The sequence below is a fragment of the Quercus lobata genome, chromosome 8 (assembly GCF_001633185.2).
Source record: "Quercus lobata isolate SW786 chromosome 8, ValleyOak3.0 Primary Assembly, whole genome shotgun sequence".
NCBI classification, from domain to species: domain Eukaryota; kingdom Viridiplantae; phylum Streptophyta; class Magnoliopsida; order Fagales; family Fagaceae; genus Quercus; species Quercus lobata.
The window spans coordinates 2,124,400-2,145,752 of NC_044911.1; the positions used below are offsets into that span (position 1 = coordinate 2,124,400).

General features: G+C 31.7%; 1 protein-coding gene across 2 annotated transcripts; it reads left to right on the forward strand.

The window, feature by feature from the left end:
* Window positions 1–6,403: 6,403 nt before the first annotated feature.
* On the forward strand, window positions 6,404–7,342 carry LOC115954955 (heavy metal-associated isoprenylated plant protein 41-like). 2 transcript variants are annotated; one of them, XM_031072970.1, is made up of 3 exons: window positions 6,404–6,442; window positions 6,825–6,903; window positions 7,001–7,342. In XM_031072970.1, the coding sequence occupies exons 1-3, from the start codon at window positions 6,437–6,439 to the stop codon at window positions 7,219–7,221; spliced, it is 306 nt and encodes a 101-aa protein (XP_030928830.1). In that variant the 5' UTR covers window positions 6,404–6,436; the 3' UTR covers window positions 7,222–7,342. The 2 variants fall into 2 exon arrangements, with proteins under 2 accessions (XP_030928830.1, XP_030928829.1); XM_031072969.1 differs by lacking the exon at window positions 6,404–6,442 and having other exon boundaries at window positions 6,697–6,903.
* The last annotated feature ends 14,011 nt before the right edge of the window (window positions 7,343–21,353 follow it).

The window sequence follows — 21,353 nt, forward strand, 5'->3', positions numbered from 1 at the left end:
CTTTTTTTTTTTTTTTTAAAGTTGTCATGTCACATTATAAGAGATCTATTATAATCATAGTTATTAAACTCTCAATTATAATAGGTCTATGTCAATTTGCAAATTTTTTTTTTTTGGCTATTAAATTACAACATGTTGTTTAATGTCACCTAGGAGTGTCAAAATAGAAGTTAAATATTGATGTTTAGCAAAAAAAAAAAAAAAAAAAAAAAAAAAGAGGTTAAATGTTGATCCTTATCTAGAAGAAGATGTCAGAGAACAAAGAAAGCAAGTCTTTGACCATCATTCTTGTTTTCTTCTATGGAGACAAACGGCACATTAATTTATACCTGACTACTTTAGCAGAAGCAAGAATTAAGTCAATTTAATTTTGAACACTACACAAAGTCCTTTAATTTGATGTTATTGCTGAGGTTGATTTGCTCTTGGTCAATATTAAACTTCTTCAATCTGACGACAAATACGATTAAAGTTGGTATTTTCAATTTTTCATTGGCTTCGCACACTTTTCTTTACCCATTTTCTTGACTCAATCAGCTCAACATTTAAGCCATTGTCGAATATGGTTAGAAGATGTGCAAGTTTTTCTTCTTTTTGTTTTCTTCTTTTGCTTTTTGCTTAAGTATGATTCTTTCCCTATATATACAATTATCTCTTTCCTTCCCAAAAAAAAAAAAAAAAAATTTCGTGGTCCTAATGTACGTGTGCTTTATCTAGCTCTTTCAATTAAGCCTTCACATATTAGGCCCAACATAATTAATTTTTGGACAAAATTTGGCAACAAACTTGATTGTAGACTAAAACTATAACTCTACTCAATATTTTTTTTTATTGGATATGAATTGTGAAAAATTCACCATTAGATTATATTTTTTTTTCTTATATCCTCCATATTTGCAAAATTTCAAGAAGATCAAAGATCAATAATTATGTCATCAATCAAATCTTTAAATTTTGAATTTTTATAGTCTAAAATTATATAAAAATTTAAGTTTATAGATTAAATAAGGACAAAATGGGCTTCTGCCTTTTTTGGGAAAATTATTTAGCCTTTTGCCCTTCTTCCCAAATTAAATAGGGAAATACCCCTCTTTTGAAAATCGAGTTTCTCAAAATCGAGTTAAAAAAAAAAAATTTCTGGAGCCCTATAGTGATGTTTTTAAGGACATATAGTGACATTTTAAGAACCTATAGTGACGTTTTATAACTTGATATCCATAAAATCGAGTTATAGGCAATTTTAACGCCACTATAGGTCTTTATAAACGTCATTATAGGTCCTTGAAAACGTCACTATAGGGCTTAAATCGATTTTGAAAAACTCGATTTTCAAAAGAGGGGTATATCCCTATTTAGTTTGGGAAGAAGGGCAAAATGCTAATTAATTTGGCTGAAAAGGACAAAAGCCCATTTTGTCCGATTAAATAATAAATAACATCTTATTAACATAAAATTTGACATGTGTCTTAAGAATATAAAGAACACGCAATTAACAGTTAAATTTTCAAAATATATAGCCACATTAATTTGTTTAGCAAGAGTTGTAGTCTTAGGGTACAACTAAGTTTGTAGCCAAACGTTATCTTTAAATTTTGGCCCCTTTAACAATATATTAGATCTTTACAAAGAAAAAGAAAAATTCTAATAAATTTTTTTTAACTAAATTTTTGAAAGATATGTAACTATAACATTAATAATGAGACTATCATGCAAAAATTTCCAAAAAAAATTCCTATAAGAAAAATTTCAAACTGTACATACGTGTGTGTATTTTGGTCAATATATGAAGTTCTCTTTTTATTAAATTTTGGTCAACAATAACCACCCTACAAAATATGCAAGTAATTTACTAGGAAAAGAAAAGAGTGAGTTCCTAGTAGCTAGTATATAAAGTTTTGTTCACACTTTATTTTGTTTTTTTATCAACTTATCTACTTGCTTTAGAGGAAACTGCCTTTTTGTTTTTTGTTCCATGCACTTTCGGTGCTCTTTTTTATTTTTGTGTTGACCATGACCCATCTTTTGGAAATATTATATGACTGATGGGGCAACTATTTCCGAACATGTGAGATACATGCATGTGGTTTACCAAAAAAAAAAAAAAAAAAAAAAAAGATACATGCATGTGTGAATTCTAATGTCGGTAGACAAATGTTTCCACAAAAAATATCACAATTTTTAACACAACTTGCCACCTCTATCTAGTATATGAAAAAAAAAAAAAAAAAGAAAGTAATGAGCCCATTTTCCAATGTCGGTATAACTTTGGCACATTTTCAAATAGAGGAAAATAGGACACAGATATTGTCACGTGAGTGTGACCAGGAAATAATTCCGTTATATTGCCTTTCTATAATGTAGAGTCTATAATTATAAGGAATGGTCTGCATAATTTGTTTATATATATAAAAGGAGTATAATCAAACTATTTCATTTTCTGTCCATATGTGAGACACGTACCCCAGAACAAGTATAGGAGTTAGGACTTAAGTTCACAACCGCGAAATTTATAACTATTGACTTACATTTTTAGTATAATATTACAGTTACAAATTATTTTATAATATTTTTACAAAATCATTAATGTAGTCAACCATTAATCCTACATTAGAAAATGAGTGTGAATTAAAGAGATTTAAAGTCTGTATTGTGTATCCAAGAGTTAGACTCTTTTGGATATACACCACTGTAAGTTTATTTAAAAAATCTTCCCTCTTCTCCCCATGTGTGTGTTAAAAGAAAACTTAGTATTCTCTAAAGAAAAAATAGTGGGTTCTCTAAAGAAAAAATAGTGGGTTAATCCCACATTGGAAAATGAGTGTGAGTTAAAGAGGTTTAAAGCTTGTATTGTGTATCCAAGAGTTAGATCTTTTTGGATATACACCATTGTAAGTTTCTTTAGAAAACTTTTTCTCTTCTCTTCGTATGTGTGTTAAAAAAAATACTTAGTATTCTAAAAAAAAAAAAAGCTACGTTTTAATTTTTATTTTTCCGACCATTAGTGTTCGATGTTGAAGATAAAAATTTTTCCGACCATTAATGTTCGATGTTGAAGATAAAAACAATAATAAAAAGGGAGATTGTATCAACTGACTGTATATATATTTACAGCATGTTTATGAGATTACATTAGGAATAATAATTTTTTATTATTGTGAATAAAATATGTTGTAATAGAATAACTATATTTATAATTATACATAATTTTGTTGTTACATATGAAAATTTTGTAAAAAAAAAAAAAAAAAAAGAAACTATGGAGTGGTTGTATTTTTTTTTTTTAAATATATTACTTTTAAAAGTTGCTACATGTATTATAAGGTATAGTTATTACGATCATTTTAGAAAGAAAAAACTATTCTGAAATTTGAGGAATATCTATCACCAATGAATTATTATTCTTTATAATGAAAATGCAACCAAAGAACCTAGCTAATAGTTATTATGTGCTCCATTACATGATCCATTATTGCATACCAAAAATGTCATTAATATATATTTTATGTGTATTGTCTACATTGAGCATGCCTGAATACATATCCCTCTAGAGTTGACCTCTTATATAGACAAGGATCCTTGATATGTCTATAGATACAAAAAATTCACCCGAATTTCTCACAAACATTAACCCTACTTTTCATTTGTGTTTTGATGGTTTCAAGTAAAGTGAATATTATATTCGTTAATTTCTTTCCTTAATATAGCATTTTTATTTTTTCAAATGACAAAAATGTCAAACTATTTATAATGAAGTTTAAACTTAGATAAATGAGTGATTTTAAGTACATGGAAAAAAACCGAATGTTTTTTAAAACCATCTTGGCCTAAGAAGTTACACACACAGATATATATATATATATATATATATATTTTTATATAACCCATTGGGTTTGACTTGGTCATATGCTTTAACAGTCTAATTAATGCCATAAGCTAATCTAGGTATCAAATCACCAGTTCACCAGCCTGACCAATTGGGTTGATTTGGGTTTAATAACTATTATTAAAAATGTTTTTGATGTGGTATCAATTAAATTCATTGTTATGTGTTTGTAAGATTTTGTAGTAAATTAAAACATGTCGTTTTAGTTTGAGTTGTTTCTGGTTACTGACAGGTTCGACCTCTTGCAGTTACTACCTGGAATCAAGAACTTTTTACTTTGTTTGATTGTACATTTGGAGCGAAAATGTACTACCTGCTTGGATGGAGGGGGAAAGGAGGGAGAGTGAAGGGGAATAAATTAGAGTTAACTAAAAATAAGTTAATTTTGTGCTAAATCTATTCTACTCCTTCTCCCTTCCCTCAATCTAAACGGAACAGTAATGTCACCTAGGACTGTCAACATTGAACATTGATCCTCTTAAAGAAGAAGATGGCAGGGAACAAAGAAAGCAAGTCGGTGATCATTAGTCTTGTGTTCTTCTATATATAGAGACAAACGGCAAATTAATTTGTACAAAAACTACACTAGATATTTTGAAGATTATACAAGTCCTTTTGATGTTATTGCTGAGGATGATTAGCGCGCTCTTGGTCATCAAAAGTCTTCAATCTAACGACGAATATGATTCAAGCTGTTCTTCTCGTTGATTTGGCTAAAGAATAAGGTGGGCTTATTTAGAACACTTTCCTTTATGAAGGGAATGTTATATCTCGGGGTCTTGAATCAGCATGTTCAACATTTAATTTATTGTCAACTATGGTTAGAAGTTGTAATTATGTAACCGCATTTTTTTTTTCCCATAGTTAATTGTCTTTTGATAGATGTACAAGTTTCTCAAGTAATGAAGTATGCTTCTTTGACTACCGCACACTCTTGGTATGATGATCATTTCAAAAGTATAAATTCTTGCGGGATAGGAGGAGTAAGGACCGAAATTCAAGTTTATGAGTAGTAGTATCAGCGAGTCAGCATGTGAGGAGCACGTAAGGCTTTTTGAAAGTTTGTTATAGTTAGAGAACTCGTGAGTGACTCATGAGTGGGCCTATCCGTGAGTGGCTCTTGAGTACGCCTGCATAGCTCATTTCCTAAATCTTCAATTGTGCCTTATTCCCCCCCACCCCCACTATATATATATATATATCCACATTTCTCATGAAATTAATACATAATTTCAGAGAGAAAACTTTAGAGAAATCCTTGGAGAATAAACGGATTTGAGCCTATCAATTCTAAGCCAAACACTTTAGGTTCTCTCTTTCCTCTTCCCTCTTCCCTCTCCCATTACCATACCTTGAGAAGAGAATTACCCAAACACAAATTTCACATAATTTGAGTGTTGAGAGTATTTTGGAGCATTGGTGCTTAGAAATTTTCAGACAGTAAGGCTTGGTGGTGCAACCAGTGAGTGTTATGAGATCCGGAAAGTTAGTGAAAACAAGATTTCTAAAAGTTTATTGATAGCTAGAGTTTGGAGGGTTTAAGTACATTAAATAGCATAGGTTTAGAGTGTTTTTGTGTATTATTCTACTCTAGCTTATTTACTAGTGGATCATTCATGGCTTGAAGGGCCATAGAGAGATTTTACGCCAAAATTATCTTGTTTTTCTTTTCGATAACGAATCGGGTGTTAGTTTGCATCCACTATACCTACTGCCCTTTACATTAGTGCATTGCTCAATTAGTGATTATCAATAAAAATTGATAGTAGCATGCTATATTAATTGGTTAATCTCGTAAATTCTGCATTAATAGTAATTATTTTAAATTTGATTAAGCCGTAATAAAAAGTTGGGGGGTTTAAAACAACATTTAGTAATTTGGCTTGCGAACTTTCACAATCCATTCACAATCCATCAGATATGCAACCAGGCTAATTTAATTTCTTTACGCCAGGGGTAGTCCAAATTAATAAGATTGGAAGACTTTTTCTAAAGCCTTGTACTAAAAGTTTTTTAGTACAAGGCTTTCTCTGCTAGGATGTTGAGAAATCAATATCATGTCCCTCACCCCCAAAACGTAAAGAATCTATCAACATTCTACGTAATGAGTTAATGTACATGTTTTGATGATAATAACAAGCCGGCTACTACTATAACTTTCGGAAGGGATGACAAGTTGAGTACAAAATCAAAGTAATACTCAAGCAAAGATTGACTTTTATTAATTTTAAACATAGTTAGAAATTAAGGATTCTAGAATAACTTCTATCTTTTATCTCAAAAAAAAAAAAAAAAAAGTATTCTGGAATAACATACATTTCTATATACGTTTACAAGTAGATTAAGAGAGGAAATGGCTTCGAAACTGCAATGAATGCATATTGACTCGGTCTGTGGAAACCGTGGGTTTTTCAACTAATTGTTCGTGACGGGGCTGACCGTGTATAAGTTAGTCAACAGATTTCTACCACAAAGCTCTCTAATATAAATAGACTATCATTTCATTGCTTTCTCATAATAATCACACTTTCCATTTGTTTCATAGTATCAAACATGAAGGTAAGCCCTTTTTCTTACTATAGAAGAGAAAAAAGAAGAAGAAGGTATTCATAGGGTTTGAGCATTAGCCAACTATACCAACACTGTGGTGCTTGGTATTTAGGTTTCAAACCCTATCTCCCTTCTAGCCTCGGCCTATTTTGTGAAAAAGGTCACTATGATCACATCTTGTGGCTCCCATGTACCTATGAGGTTCACAGATTATAAGAGGGCACAAGAGATTTCTACTGTTGGTTTACCTAGAAAAAAAATGCACATGCATGAAATGAATTTGTCACTGTACTTTTTGAGTAGCAAACACCAAAAACATATATAAACAAATTGTTTTCTTTTCTATTCTGTTGAAGGATACTAATGATTATATGGTATATATATGGTGCAGCAAAAGATAGTAATGAAGGTGCAAATGAATTGCGAGAAAGGCAGAACCAAGGCCATGAAGATTGCTGCTGTGGCAGAAGGTGTGCATCAAATTTGCTTTTGAGAACTAGAGTCAAGGGACTAATTAGTTTTATATATATATGTAACAGTTTTTTTTTTTTCCTGAATATCAAACAGGTGTAATCTCAGTGGCGATTGAAAGAGAAAAAAGTCTGGTGGTCGTGATAGGAGACGGAGTTGATTTGGTTAGCTTGGCCGGCTCACTAAGGAAGAAGCTTGGCTCTGCCACCATTGAGAGCGTGCAAGAAGTGAAGGCAGAAAGTGCTAAGAAAAAAGACCCAATTATATGTTATAGCCAATATCCACAATACCCCATGTATATATGCAGTGGTTTCTGATCAATACTCAAGCAATTGCGCCATCATGTGATGAGTATTGCAACCTGATCCATGAGATCAATTGAGATGTAAAACTTTTTGTCTTTGTTTTGTTCATGCTCTTGCATGTTGTTTTCCTTGTGTCTCCTATATGTTTCTTAATACAATAATTACAAGGACACAATATTTAAAAAAAAAAAAAACCTAGTTGATATATTTTGTTATAACGACACGAAGTCCTGTTAACTTTTGTGAGAAAAAATTATGAAAAATATTTTTGTCCTTAGCAATACTCAAAATAATATATATATTGTATGACGAAGTGTGAATGCTTCATTTTCTTTGACGCGTACATAATTAGGTTGCTGCTTATTATCTTAAGGATTAGGTTAGAGTCGGTGATTTATTAATTATTATGTCTCAAATCCCATGCATGGCCTTAAATTTGAAATATTTCCGTTCCAAGAGGACCTTTTTATATTATGCAAATTGCCGTGGGATTCTAGGTAAGTCAAACAATATCAACAAAATCGAACTTTTTACAACTCCATCTGTGTAATTGTTATATGTTAATCTTTTGCTTAATGGCCAAAATAGCAGGCCATATGCGGATAAATGTTTCATGTGTTGACTAAATCGGAAAATTACAAAAAGTAAATTTGTTATAACAATTTGTTAAACATTTTTTTAAGCAATGCTGTGATTCTCTTCTCTTTTCATTTTAAACACACTAATTATTTAAGCAGCTATAGGTCCTTAAGACATAGTGGCGTAAAGAGTGTACAATAACAAATGAGTTTACAATAACAAACATATAATTTTGAATATGATGTGTAGAGTGTACAACAACAAATGAGTAAAACACAACACAATTGTGACACGTCGTAGTACCGTGAGTAACTATCAATAGTCAAAATTAAAGTACTTCGAAATGATTTATCGTAATTGGCCATCTTTATATACAAACAAATAAATTACAGTCACTCATATCATTTGGTAGTAATATTAATAAACAAAAAGGCCTATCATCATTCATCATGACACAGCTTTTTATTCACCAATAATTGGCGAAGTTAACAACTGTCAAAGAGAAAGGACGTTGGTTCAACTGCTCAAGGATACCAGTTCCATGGCTGTTGTGAATGTGGCTGCAGGTCAGTAAAGCCCATTTTTTCTCCTTATATTTTTGTTTGTTTTATTTTACTTTTTGTGAGCAGCTGATCCATAAAGCATACTTTATATAAATATTATATATATATATATATATATATAACTTTAGGATTACCAAAAAAAAAAAAAAAAAAAAAAATGCACAACTATTTATGTTGCAGATTGAGTTGTAAAGAAAAAATGATGGGTTCATTTAAAAGTGACAAATAACTAATCACAATCACTAGCGGCGCCAAGTATTAATCAGGGTGGTCACAACACCACCCTAATATATATATATATATATATATATAACTTAAAAGATTTTGAGTTTTAAACTAATTAACCACTCTAGGAAAAAAAAAAAAAAAATTAACCATGCTAAAAAAATACTTGAACACCCTTTATAACAATTGAGCACATTAAAAATAAAATTCAACCTCTCCAAAATTTTTGTCCGTTGAATGTTGATAAAAAAAAAATTGCAAGAAATGTTATATTCACAACATTTTCGCAATATTTTTGTAAAAAATCTTAAATAACAGGTTGTTATTGATGAATAGAAAATAATTTCAGTGGTAAGTTCAAATTATAACTAATAAAAACTTACAACCTAAATTTTGTTGTGAAAGTGTTACAAATATGTTGTGGACATAACATTTCTCAAAAATCGCTTAAACAAACATATTAGCCTAAAATCTCAAATCAAACATTTAATTGTGATTTTTTAAATTATGTTTCAACTGGCATATTTTAAAATTTAAATTTTTTTATATAAAAAAATGCACACTTTTCAAATAGCTAGTTTGTTAATATTTGCTTTAGTCTTTAGCCGAATTTGTTAGATTTATGTGGTATATTTTTTCAAAAAGATAATGTATTTTGTTTATATTAGTACTTATTTAAGCAATATGTTAATAATTGAATAGGAAATCAGTAACTTAATAATTGCTTGGTTGTGTATATTGAAAAAGATGTAGCTGATGATACTAATAATGAAACTATCATATCACACAACAATTTTAAAATATGAAAACTTGTGAAATAAAATTTTATAACTTTATATATTTGAATATGTTTTTATTTTGTGATGTTAATATATTGAAGTTTTATTATTAATAAATTTTTTAAAATTAAGTGTTTTTAATGACCATCCTTAAAAAACTTTCTGGAGCCGCCACTGATTACAATCTATTATAGAAGATAATTGTTGCTTTTTATAGGGTACTAGAATTACTCATAACCCTATATTTGTATAAAGAGTTTATGAGTTACTTTTTATTTTAAATTTAAACTTAATTTTGTATTACCATTTGTTTGATTAATGAAATTGTTCTATGTCGATGCTGCAAGTTTGACTCGAGTTCGATGTACAATCACTACAAAAAAATGGGTCTAAAGCTACGTTTGAAAAACGCAGCTTAAGACCCCAAAAACGCGGCTATAGGCTTTGAGCCGCGTTTCCTATGGCCGCGTTTATAACGCAGCTTAAAGACCGCAGCTCAAAGACTATAGCCGCGTTTTTCAAAAACGCGGCTATAGGATTAGGCCTATAGCCGCGTTTTTGGAAACGCGGCTATAGACCAGCTTTAAGCCGCGTCTGAAACGCGGCTATAGGTTTTTTAAAAAACAAAAAAAAAAAGAAAAAAATTCTGGGTTTTTTTTCCCCAGAAAATTCAAAATTCCAATAAAAAAATTCAAAATTGAACAAATAAAAAAAATTCAAAATCAAACACACACCCAGAAAATTCAAAATCAAACACAACATACTCAAAATACAAACACACTCAAAAAATTCAAAATTAAACACAACATTCTCACAATACAAACATACCCAGAAAATTCAAAATATGCGGGCTATCCACTTCATCAAAATTTTCAACATCTCCTCCATTTTCTTATAACTAAACATAAAATAAGAAAAAAAAAAAAAAAAAAAAAAAAAAAAAAAAAAAAAAAAACTAGATCTGTAGACAAATCAGTGTGCTTGAGATGAAGAAAAAAAAAAGTACGTAGCTGGAAAGAATCAAAGAAAAAAAAAGAGTTGTGCTAGAGTGAATAACGGAGAAAAAAAAAAAGAAAGAGGAAAAAAAGAAGCAGTAGCTCCAAAGAATCAAAGAAAAAAAAAAGAGTTACACAGATGTAAAGAAAGAAAGAAAGAAAGAAAAACAAAAAAACAAAAAAAAAGAGTTACCTAGATGTGAAGAAGGAAGAAAGAATAAGGGAAAAAAAAAAGTGCTACCCAAATGTGAAGAAGGAAGGAAAAAAGAAAAAAAAAAAAGAGAGAAGAAGAACCTGAAGAGTGAAGACGGTGGAGTGAGTGAAGAATGAAGAAAGAAAATGAAAGAAAGAGTAAAGAAATAAAAGATGAAAGTGGGGTAGGTGGGGATGTAGGTGTGAAAGGGTTGGCACGTGGGGAGTTGCAGAAAAACCTTTTTTTTTTCTTGGCTGTTACATATAGCCGCGTTTTTAGAAAACGCGGCTATAGGTCACCATTTCAAAAATTACGCCTAGACCTATAGCCGCGTTTTTTAAAACGAAGCTATCGGTTCCTCTAACAAATTATTTGCTTGAACCTATAGCCGCGTTTTTCTAAAAAACGCAGCTATAGAAAACCTTTTGCTGCGTTTTAAAGTTAGCTATAGCCACGTTTTTGAAAAAACGCAGCTATAGGTCACCCTGTAAAAAATTTATTTGACTGGATCTATAGCCGCGTTTTTAAAACGCAGCTATAGGTTAGCTATGGCCGCGTTTTTGGAAAACGCGGCTATAGGTTAGCTATGGCCGCGTTTTTGGAAAACGCGGCTATAGCTTGAGGCTTTAGCGGCGTTTCTTGGAAACGCGGCTATAGGTAAGCTATAGCCGCGTTTTTTGTAAACGCGGCTAAAAAAAACGCGGCTATAGCCCGCGTTTTTTGTAGTGAATGTGTCGTCGACTTAAGCCAAGGCAGGATTCATATCAAATTGTAAGGAAAGACACTTTTTGGTAATTATCATCAAAGCTCTGTTGAAGCACAAGTCAGCCCAGTTGGAACCAAAACAATTATACAGGTAGGAAATTTAACATAGGGAGTTTTGTTTTGCACAAATTTAGGATAATCTTTTGATAGGCTATTTGCTCTTTTTAAACATATGGAGCAAGAGCAACTCATGTCATTGATTTTTATTTATTTTATTTTATTTTTTTTAAGCCTATTTGTGTGCAATTCGCATGCATGCAGATAAGGAAAATGGGATTTTTACACTATATGTGGAGGCCTAGAGATAGAGCTCTGTTCTCTCAGCTTTAACCCTTGAACTATAAGTGGGCCTCTAGCTTAAAAAGTGTTTGGATGAGCTTATTTTTATAGGAAAACTTGATTGATGAACATTAATTGTTTGGATGAGTTTATTAATGGATGAACATTAATCACCCATTTTAGGAAACATTTTATGAAAAATTGTATAAAAGTTAGACATTATTTTATTGTTTCATAAAAAGTTTTCTAAAATGGTTTATTAATATATACTCTTAACCTATACAATAGTAAAACCTTATTTTTATTAGTTTATTTTATTTAAAAATAGTTTTGTATAAGTATTTTTTTTTTCATCCGTACTTAAATATAAGTGAGACTTTCAAAACTATTATGTATAAAGTTATAAATTGAATGGAAATAAATTGACCCTTTTTTCAGTTAAAATAAGCATATTCTTTTTTTTTTTGACAGAATATAAGCATATTCTTAATTGCTAGCAAACCTAGTTTGCAAATGCTCTCTTAGTCTTTACTAAAAACCTAAGCTCTACTTTACAAACCTTCCTCGTACCATAGTGGTACACTGATATGGGTCATGTTTAAAAAAAAAAAAAAAAAAAAATTCTTTGTGAATGAATATCCTGGTAACTACGTTCCTCTTACCATAGTACTTTCTACTTTTCAATAACTACGTTCTGTGTTTGACTCCCCTTAGCCCACTTGAAATGAATCATATAAAATAAATAAAAAATTACGGGACTCCAACTGTTGCAAAGTACTACCCATGCGTTGATCCTTAGACATTAGAAATTAGAACTATAGAACTAGTTTGAAAGGGGGTGTTAGAGATATATTAGCCCATTAGCGTAAGTCCAAGCCTAATTCTACTTTGTGTGCAAGCCAAGTCTCCTACTTGTACTAAAAGTCTATTAGTTTAGGATTTAGTCTACTATATATACACATGTTATAATTCATTATAACATAGGATTTGTACTACACTTTAATATATTATTGATGTAGCCCTTTAGGGTTTCCTCCGTGGATGTAGGCCGTTAGGCTGAACCACGTAACTCCCGTGTGTTACTGTATTCTATACTTTATGCTTTCACTTCCGTATCTATATTAGCATATTCAACATGGTGTATCAATGCTAATATTTAACATGGTATCAGAGCCACCTTCCTGTGGTCATGGTTTTCTGTCCTTGCGGTATATTTAAGAGCAATCTTTGTCTTCCTCGGTGTTTTTTTTTCGCTGCGTTCATCTTCTTTGGCTTTCTACTGCTGCCGTCAAAACTCTCCGGTATAATCAAGTCATCGTTAGAAGTCACATCAACACTGTAAGACCATTGCCTTCCTCAAACTACCGTCACAGAGCCAAACTTCATTCAAGGAATCTTCTCAATCTTATCAAATCTCAAGATTTCATCAAGCTTCGATCTTGAGTTTGAAATGGGGTGTTAGAGATATAATAGCCCATTAGCGTAAGCCCAAACTTAATTCTACTTTGTGTGCAAGCCAAGTCTCCTACTTGTACTAGAAGTCTATTAGTTTAGGATTTAGTCTACTATATATACACATGTTATGATTCATTGTAATACAGGATTTGTACTACACTTTAATATATTATTGATGTAGCCCTTTAGGGTTTCCTCCGTGGATGTAGGCCGTTAGGCTGAACCACGTAACTCCCGTGTGTTACTGTGTTCTATACTTTATGCTTTCACTTCCGCATCTATATTAGCATATTCAACATGGTGTATCAATCCTAATATTTAACAAGCATCATTCACTTTCACTCTCCTGGATAAACCAGAGACCAAGGGTACCTTTAACGTTAATTCAAGTACAAAATTCTGATGCTTTAACCTTATAATGCTTGCATTCCTAATATTGTCTATAGCCCATTGTGTATTAGTTTTCTTCCCAAACTGCATCAAGATGTAAAATGTGACAGGCTTTTATTTGTCAATACACTTATGAGTTCCTCTCATGTTGTGAACAAGCGTATTGAAGCCATGTTGTAATAGTGCAGTGTGTCACTGTCAACGGATGGAAATAGGAGGAGATGATTCCAAGGAGGTGTTTTTGGAGCTATAAACTTTATATCATGAGTATATATCAATAAGCAGATAAAGTCAAAGGGGTCAATAAATCTAAGGGAAATGCTAACGAGTGCCCTTAGGACATTGGTTAATAATCCATTTAAAGAAAGTTTTTATGGAAAATGAAAAAAACTGTCTCCATAAAAGTGGTATCAAAACTTTCCTAAAATAGATTATTAATGAGTGTCCTTAGGGCACTCATTAGCATGACCCTCTATAAAGTACGCCCACATTTTTTTACTTATTCATCTTGCAATGTTTTCATATAACAATTAAAAGACCTATTACAGAAAACTTTCAATGATTTTTTTTTTTTAATGGGTTACCTTGTAACAAGCAGAGATTTTGTTCCTTCCTCATATAGCTAAATTACAACTGAGCTGGCAATAGCTAAAAAATGTAAAACAACCTCAAGCAGGACCCGTTACAATTCACAAAGCATGACCTTGATGATGCACACCTAAGAATAGGTATATGAGAAAAACTTTAAAACCAAAAGACTTTTTAAATAAAAAAATTTATTTGCTAGTTATGAATGGGTTTATTTTGACAAATTATGTATAATGCATGACAAGCCATCCTCACTTGATAAAAATTCTTTCCTTAACTATTCTTGTAAAATAAAAGGAAACAAAATGGAAGACAATATATGCCCCAAAGAAACAACTAAGAAAAGACAGAATAAGGAATTATATCCTAATATGCAACAAGAATGCGAAGCAGAACTGCTCTAGCATTTCTAGTATTACATAATCTTGATTACTAGCCTAATGTGAATATGACGGTAGAACAGAATAGCATTCATCTCAGCATAGAATAAGGCTGCCAAGAAAACAATGAAGTAGCAAACAAAATAAGATGCTAAATCGCTTTTTCTTTAATCAAAATATAGTTAGTACATTCCTAGCAAAACAAAGAACCAAAAACCATTCATCCACTAATACATATTCCTTCAAAAAATAAAAATGATCCTAAACTCTATTAATTCCCAACGAAATTCAGTAATAAACAAAACTGAATACTAATTCAGCACAGTAATGGGAAACAAAACAGTGGTTTTTTACTGGCCAAATGACAACAGTAAACACTGGCTCAATTGCAAAATATTTAAACAAGCAAGTTAGTGTGTAAGAAGCATGGACATGAACATGGATACAACACTACTTGGGACATGGTGACACTACAATTCTTGAAAAATTAGGACAATACGGCATTAATCAATATATTGTTATGTGTATACTATTTATTTTTAAGAATATTTTATGTTTATTCTAAGTTTTCAAAATAAAGAACGACTAAGAGAATCATTAAAAACATAACTAAAATCGAAGGAATTTTTATAAGAAAAAGTTATATTTTTTCTTCTTGGCCCAGTAAGGACACGCATGTAGAGTGTCCCTGGCGTGTCTTTGTTCAACAAGGTCACTCAGGAATTTTGGAGTGTCTTGTTCTTCTTAGTTCTTATGTTAGCGTTATAACATATAAAAATGTTCTTCATTCAGAATCCTGAAAATTACTAAAAATTGTCCCAAAACAAAAAGGATTCCCTTATGCAAAACACCATAGATTATCCAAATTCGAAACCACATATAAGCTATCTACTGCGGCAACCACAAATGATTTCCAACGACTCCAAGCATTAACAAACTCATTACTCTCCAATAACAAAACTATTAATAATCATATAAACAAAAGACCCTTTCAATTTCAATACAAAAGGGAAGCCAAAGTAGATTTATGAACAAAACCCAAAGTCTACTTGCAATAAAACTGCTAGGCGTTAGCAATCCAACAAATAGCACAGAGCAGAGCAGCCAAGCACCCAGCTTTCACTTCCAAACAGACGTAAAACACAGAATAGATAAAAGCTAACAAGAACCCAAAATTCAAAACCAGAACAAAATGATTCCCAAACAGAAAAAACTCCTAGTGGGGAGGTTGAACAGGGAGGGCGTGAAATAAAGCATAAGAAGAGCTGTGAAAAAGATTGGCCAAACAAACACCATATGGATGGCTATGTTTTATTCGGTTGCTATGATAAGCACCGTAGAAAGCAAAGTGCTTTTCAAGGTCAAGCAATCCCTTTCCCATTGGGGTATGAGGAAGCTTTTTTTCAGGGAAAGTAAAGCCTTTCTACGTCTCAGTATCAAATTTGATCAACTACCCCCACACAAAAAAGAAAAAAAGAAAAAAAAAAAAACAGAGAAACGGGTCTAATTGCTTGTCCTTTTGCATTCAGGAAATCAGCACCTGGATCTGAATTTCGTGGAATCAATTATTTTATAGAAGTATATTTATATGGGCACAAAAAGGTCATGCTAAAAGGGATGTTTTGGAGGCATTCTCTCAATGTCACTGATATTGTCAGTTGTGTTGCAAAGATTACGGCTTTGAAGTCGGTTTGGTGACTTCTTGTGGAGACTACCCAACCAAATAGGACTCGGCTGTCTAGGCAGTACTATTGGCTTTCTCATACACGACAAGAAGGGGAAAGACAAACCATACCAAAGACAGCAAGTGTACTTCTTAGTGCACGTGTGTGGGTTGAGTTCCACACCGAGAGAAAATAGTTAAGGAAAGTGAGCAGTTGATGGACATAGTTGGGTCTAAATCCTTCAGCTCTAACCTTTTGGTTGGAGTGGTAACCCAATATATATAGGTGGGCACAAACCTTTTGTATGAAACTTTTGAGTTAATACGATGTCCAATATGTATATCAATGGCAGGTTAGTGGACCCCTCGGGCGCTTCCCTCCTGAACAGCAACAAAGCTAACTGACTAATTAACGTACACAGTTTAAGCCTCAGTCTGTCATAATTATAATATATTAGAGAAGTAATTTCCAAAAGTATTAGAATATATTATAAATAATTAAATTTATCATTTTTTATTAAGTTTTGAGAACGCTGATAATTTATCAATTTATTTATTTATTTTTTTCAAACAAAGGTACCTAGAGTTTTTCACGTACCTAATAAGTACTATTCCTTTAGGTGTGTAATTAAAAGAAAATTACACTTCTCACGCTTAGCTTTTGCCCCATTTATAATATCTTTCCAAATTATCAATTTGCACAAATTAACACTCTAATTTGAACCGTTTTATTTGGGGGTTAAATGAGATATAATAGCAAAATTACACCAATTAATTGTGATGAAAAACCACCATTTATGTCTCATCTAACACTTGGTTTAGATGGCAAGGTACATTGATTCAAATCTCTTAAAATAAGGTATCAATGAAGTAAATTGATAAATTGGAGAGGAGACATTAAAAATGAGTTCAAAGTTTAAGGTGAAAAAAATATAATTTATCCATAAAAAATAAATATTAAGTGATTTTTGTTTGGCTAATTCATGTTCATGGGTGTCATAGAGAGTTGGTTGTTTATCAAAACTTGAGTCAGTTTGTGGCCAAAGCCAATATGAACAGTTGTGTGAAAATATGTGACAAGAAAGACTAAGGTGAACAACCCTATGTTCAAAGAAGCAAATGCTTTGAGAGTCGAGTTCTGCAATCAAAATTCAACATTAATATATAATTGGGTGAATAAAATCTATAATTTCCCAATTAATATAGTTTTAATACTAACCCTTAGGGGCTTTGGTGCATAAACAATATATAAGACAATATATATTATCTGCATCACACAATCAAATAACTTGACTATGCTGAGAAGCAGATAATCTTCTTTGATTATTGCGTAGTACAACTAAAGCGAGGAATTGAATAAAGCCATCACGTAAGGTTTCGATTGGAAACCATGGGCTGATTTCTTCTTAATAATTTGATAAAATGTTGACCTGCAATATAATTTTTTATACATTAAATTTCAATGCTGATTTTTTGTTCAACAATACTAAATTTATGAGTTGAAAGTGGTGAAATTAATACTTACACTGGAGCCAACACTACCATTACAAGAATCACAGATTGTTATCACTCATACTATTACAAGAAAAAAAACTTAATACAACGAAAAAAGTCGTTGTAATAACAACTAATGTCGTTGTAATAGGTGTTATTGCAACAACCAAAAAGTAGATGTAAGCTGTTGTAATAAACTTTGAGGCAGTAGGTTTATGCAACACTAAATTTTCATTGCAATAAATTCCACATATTGCAACGATTTATTTTGAAAATATCGTTGCAATAGGTTGATTTTTTTTATAAAAAAAATTTTAAAAATCATTTTTTAAATAATAATTTTTTCATTAACCTATTTGCAATCAAAATTCAACATTAATATATAATTGGTGAATAAAATCTGTAATTTCCCAATTAATACAGTTTTAATACTAACCCTTAGGGGCTTTGGTGCATAAACAATATATAAGACAATATATATTCTCTGCATCACACAATCAAATAACTTGACTATGCTGAGAAGCAGATAATCTTCTTTGATTATTGTGTAGTACACAAGGTTTTGAAACCCGGATCGAACCGTACGGTATGACTGGGAAAACCTCAAACCACTCATTTTTGAGGTTCTTTTAGCCTCAAGAACCGCTATATGGGAAAAAAGCAGGGACCTGTGCAAACCGCGATTGGATCTCACGGTTCTGAGAATCGTGATCGGACCGCTTCTTACGGTTCCCTACTTCCCTTTGAATCTGAACCTAAAAAAAAAAAAAAAAACACAGAAAAACAAGCTTTAAATTCTAGAACCGTGATTAGACCGCTTGGTCAGCATGCATTGGACTTTTTTCAGATCTGGAACCAAAAGATTTGTGAGGGGGGAAAAAAACAAATTGAGAAGAAGAAGATGACAAAGTAGGGGTTGTGCAAAGTTGAAACAGCAAGTTAGCAACCCAACACAAATCTCTAGTCACAGCCTTCATCTTCGTCTTCTGCTTCTATTTCTTCTTCTTTCTTCTTTCCGTCTCCATTGTTGTGGTTTCTCACCTTCTCTTTGTTTGGGTTTGTTTTGAAGTCCTTTTTATGTTTCCAAAGCCCCTTCATGTGACTTGTCATTGGGAAAGAATCAAGAGCCCCTACACGTGACTTGGCATTGGGAAAGAAGAAAACTTTTGATTTTTGAAATTGGCAAAATGTTTCGGCCATTAGATTTGTAGCTTTGAGCCCGTGATGTGACTATTGATGGATTGATAAGTAACAAATAAAATATTATAAGTACTTTTAGTTAATATTTACAATTTTTTTAAATGAAAAAATATAGTGTTACAAAATATTTCACAACTTTTTTGTCATAACTATAATGTAGCAAAGTTTGAATAGTAGAGGAAAAATAGTGAGTCAATGGATACAATTAAGTGTATAATAATTATCAAATAATTATTTTAATTTAAAATTACTATCTATGTACAATTCCTATATTATTACTATATTACTAGCAAAGTGTCCTTCTAATTCCTATATTATTAGGATATTACTATCACGAGTTTAACTAATCAACATATAAATAAATAAAGAAATATTATATCTATGTATGCTTAGGATATGATATTTCTTATTTGTCCTATGAAAGTTATGATATAAAAAAAAAAAAATTTGAAAGGTAGATTTCTATATTTAATTGGGTCATTTAATTTAATTTTTCTATTTATACTAATTTAATATATTTATTTATATTTAAATAATTATTAAATTAATTATGATGTTATCACGGTTCGACTCCAGTTCAACCTTGGTTCGACTTTAAAAACCTTGAACCTCTCATTTTTATGATTCAATGAACGGTTTGGGTTTGAAAACCTTGTGCACAAGGTCCAATCTAATTGAACTTTTTCTATTTTCCTTTTCTCCTTGCTTCATAAATGAAAATTTACTACCCCCCCCCCCCCCCCCTCCCCCCAAAAATTGGAACTTTACAATCATGTGATTTCTATGATCAAGTTTTCAAGTCATGAACCCCAAAACTAGAACCATACATATGCATGAACAAAAGCACATGCAAGAAAACGAAAATAAAAAAGGAATTCTCCTTTCAGTCAAAGTTAAGCATCAATATTTCCATCCAAAAACTATTTATTATTTCCAGAATAATTTGCATATCATTCCAATTAATTTATGAACTCCGAACTTGATAGTCGAATTACCAAGGTTAGATTAGGTGACAATTGTGAGTTGCATGGCCTGTTTGGGAGTTTAAAAAAGGAGAGGGAGTAGAGTAAAGGGAGGGAGAGTAATTCAATTACTTTGTTTGAAAGTTTTTTAAGGAATGAGGGAGAAGGATTTGGAGGGGTTTGAACTCCTTCCAATCCCTCATTTTTAATTCCCCAAAATTGGAGAGATTTGGAGGGAGAGTGAAGCATAAAAATGCTTGACCAAATAAATTATCAAATTTACCCTTACCATATTAACAAAATTACAAATGAAAAGACTAATTATTCCCCTCCTCCTTACTTAATTTTAAAAACATCCAAATAAGGTGGAGGATAACCATTCCCCTCTACTCTTCTCTCCACTACTCTCCTTCCTTCTACCCTCCTCTCTCTCAAAACTTCCAAACATAGCAGCAAAGTTGCTAGGAAATGTGTCACTCAAGCTACATCTATAAACAACCTTATATACATATATGATATATCATATCTTATGAAATGCATAATTGTAATTTACTTAGCCCCTAAATCTTGCATCTTTTAACAAAAGTATACTATACTCTTAGATTGCCCAAAATACACAGAATTCTGATCTTCCTCAAGTACAGTTTATCAGTTAGTTAAACGTGACATATAGCTCAATATTTCATTGAAATACGACACCTTAGATTTAACTCATTTCAGTCCTCCTTTTCATTTTCACATTGGTCATCTACACCTAAGGCAGTAAACGGTAAACCTGGCTCAATAGCACCATAGCATTCGATCTGTAATTATATGATGACTGAAAGTCTTAGAACCTATCTCTCCTAATGGGTAGACAGCTAAAATTCACGGAGTCACAAGACTGATGGTAGCTTCTTGTGATTATTTCCTAGTAAGATACATTGTGTAGTTTGTAATAGCATTGTCTTCTTCCCCCGGCCCCTCCCCTCCCTCTTTTCTATAATGGATATCGTAGTCTGTATTTGCATTGCCCTGCTGAGAAAAAATAAGCAGTCACGGTAGGCTGAACACTAACATTCCTTCTCTGACGATACTAAGCATCTCCACCCTATTTGAATTTTCTACATTTTACAATGTAGTCACCATTTTATTTTACATGCATGGCAAGTATAAGAATGCCGACACTTTTTGAACTAAACATCAATCTCAAAACCATCAACAGACGTTATAACATGGACATATACAAAAATCCTTGCATTTTTTAGTCAAATAGCATAATTTTAAGAATAATTTAAGAACAAAATATCGACCCAAAATTATTTTGTTAGGTAACATCTTTTTGGAACTTGAGTTTGTCAAACTCGAGTTTACCAAACTCAAGTTCCAAAAATTATGGCAATTTGATCAAACATAATGCTTGGAACTCGAGTTTCAAAAAGACGCTATATAACTAAATAACTTTAGTCATATGTTATTTAACAAAATTTTCCTATAATTATGCTATTTAGCAAATTTTTCCCCAAAAAATGTATTACAAAACACTCCCAAGTGATATACCTTCCTCTGCCATAAGCATATCAACAAGGGCTTGGATTTGTCAATTCAAATGTGACCCACTTGAGTCCTTTGCTTTCTGAAATTTCAAGAATTCA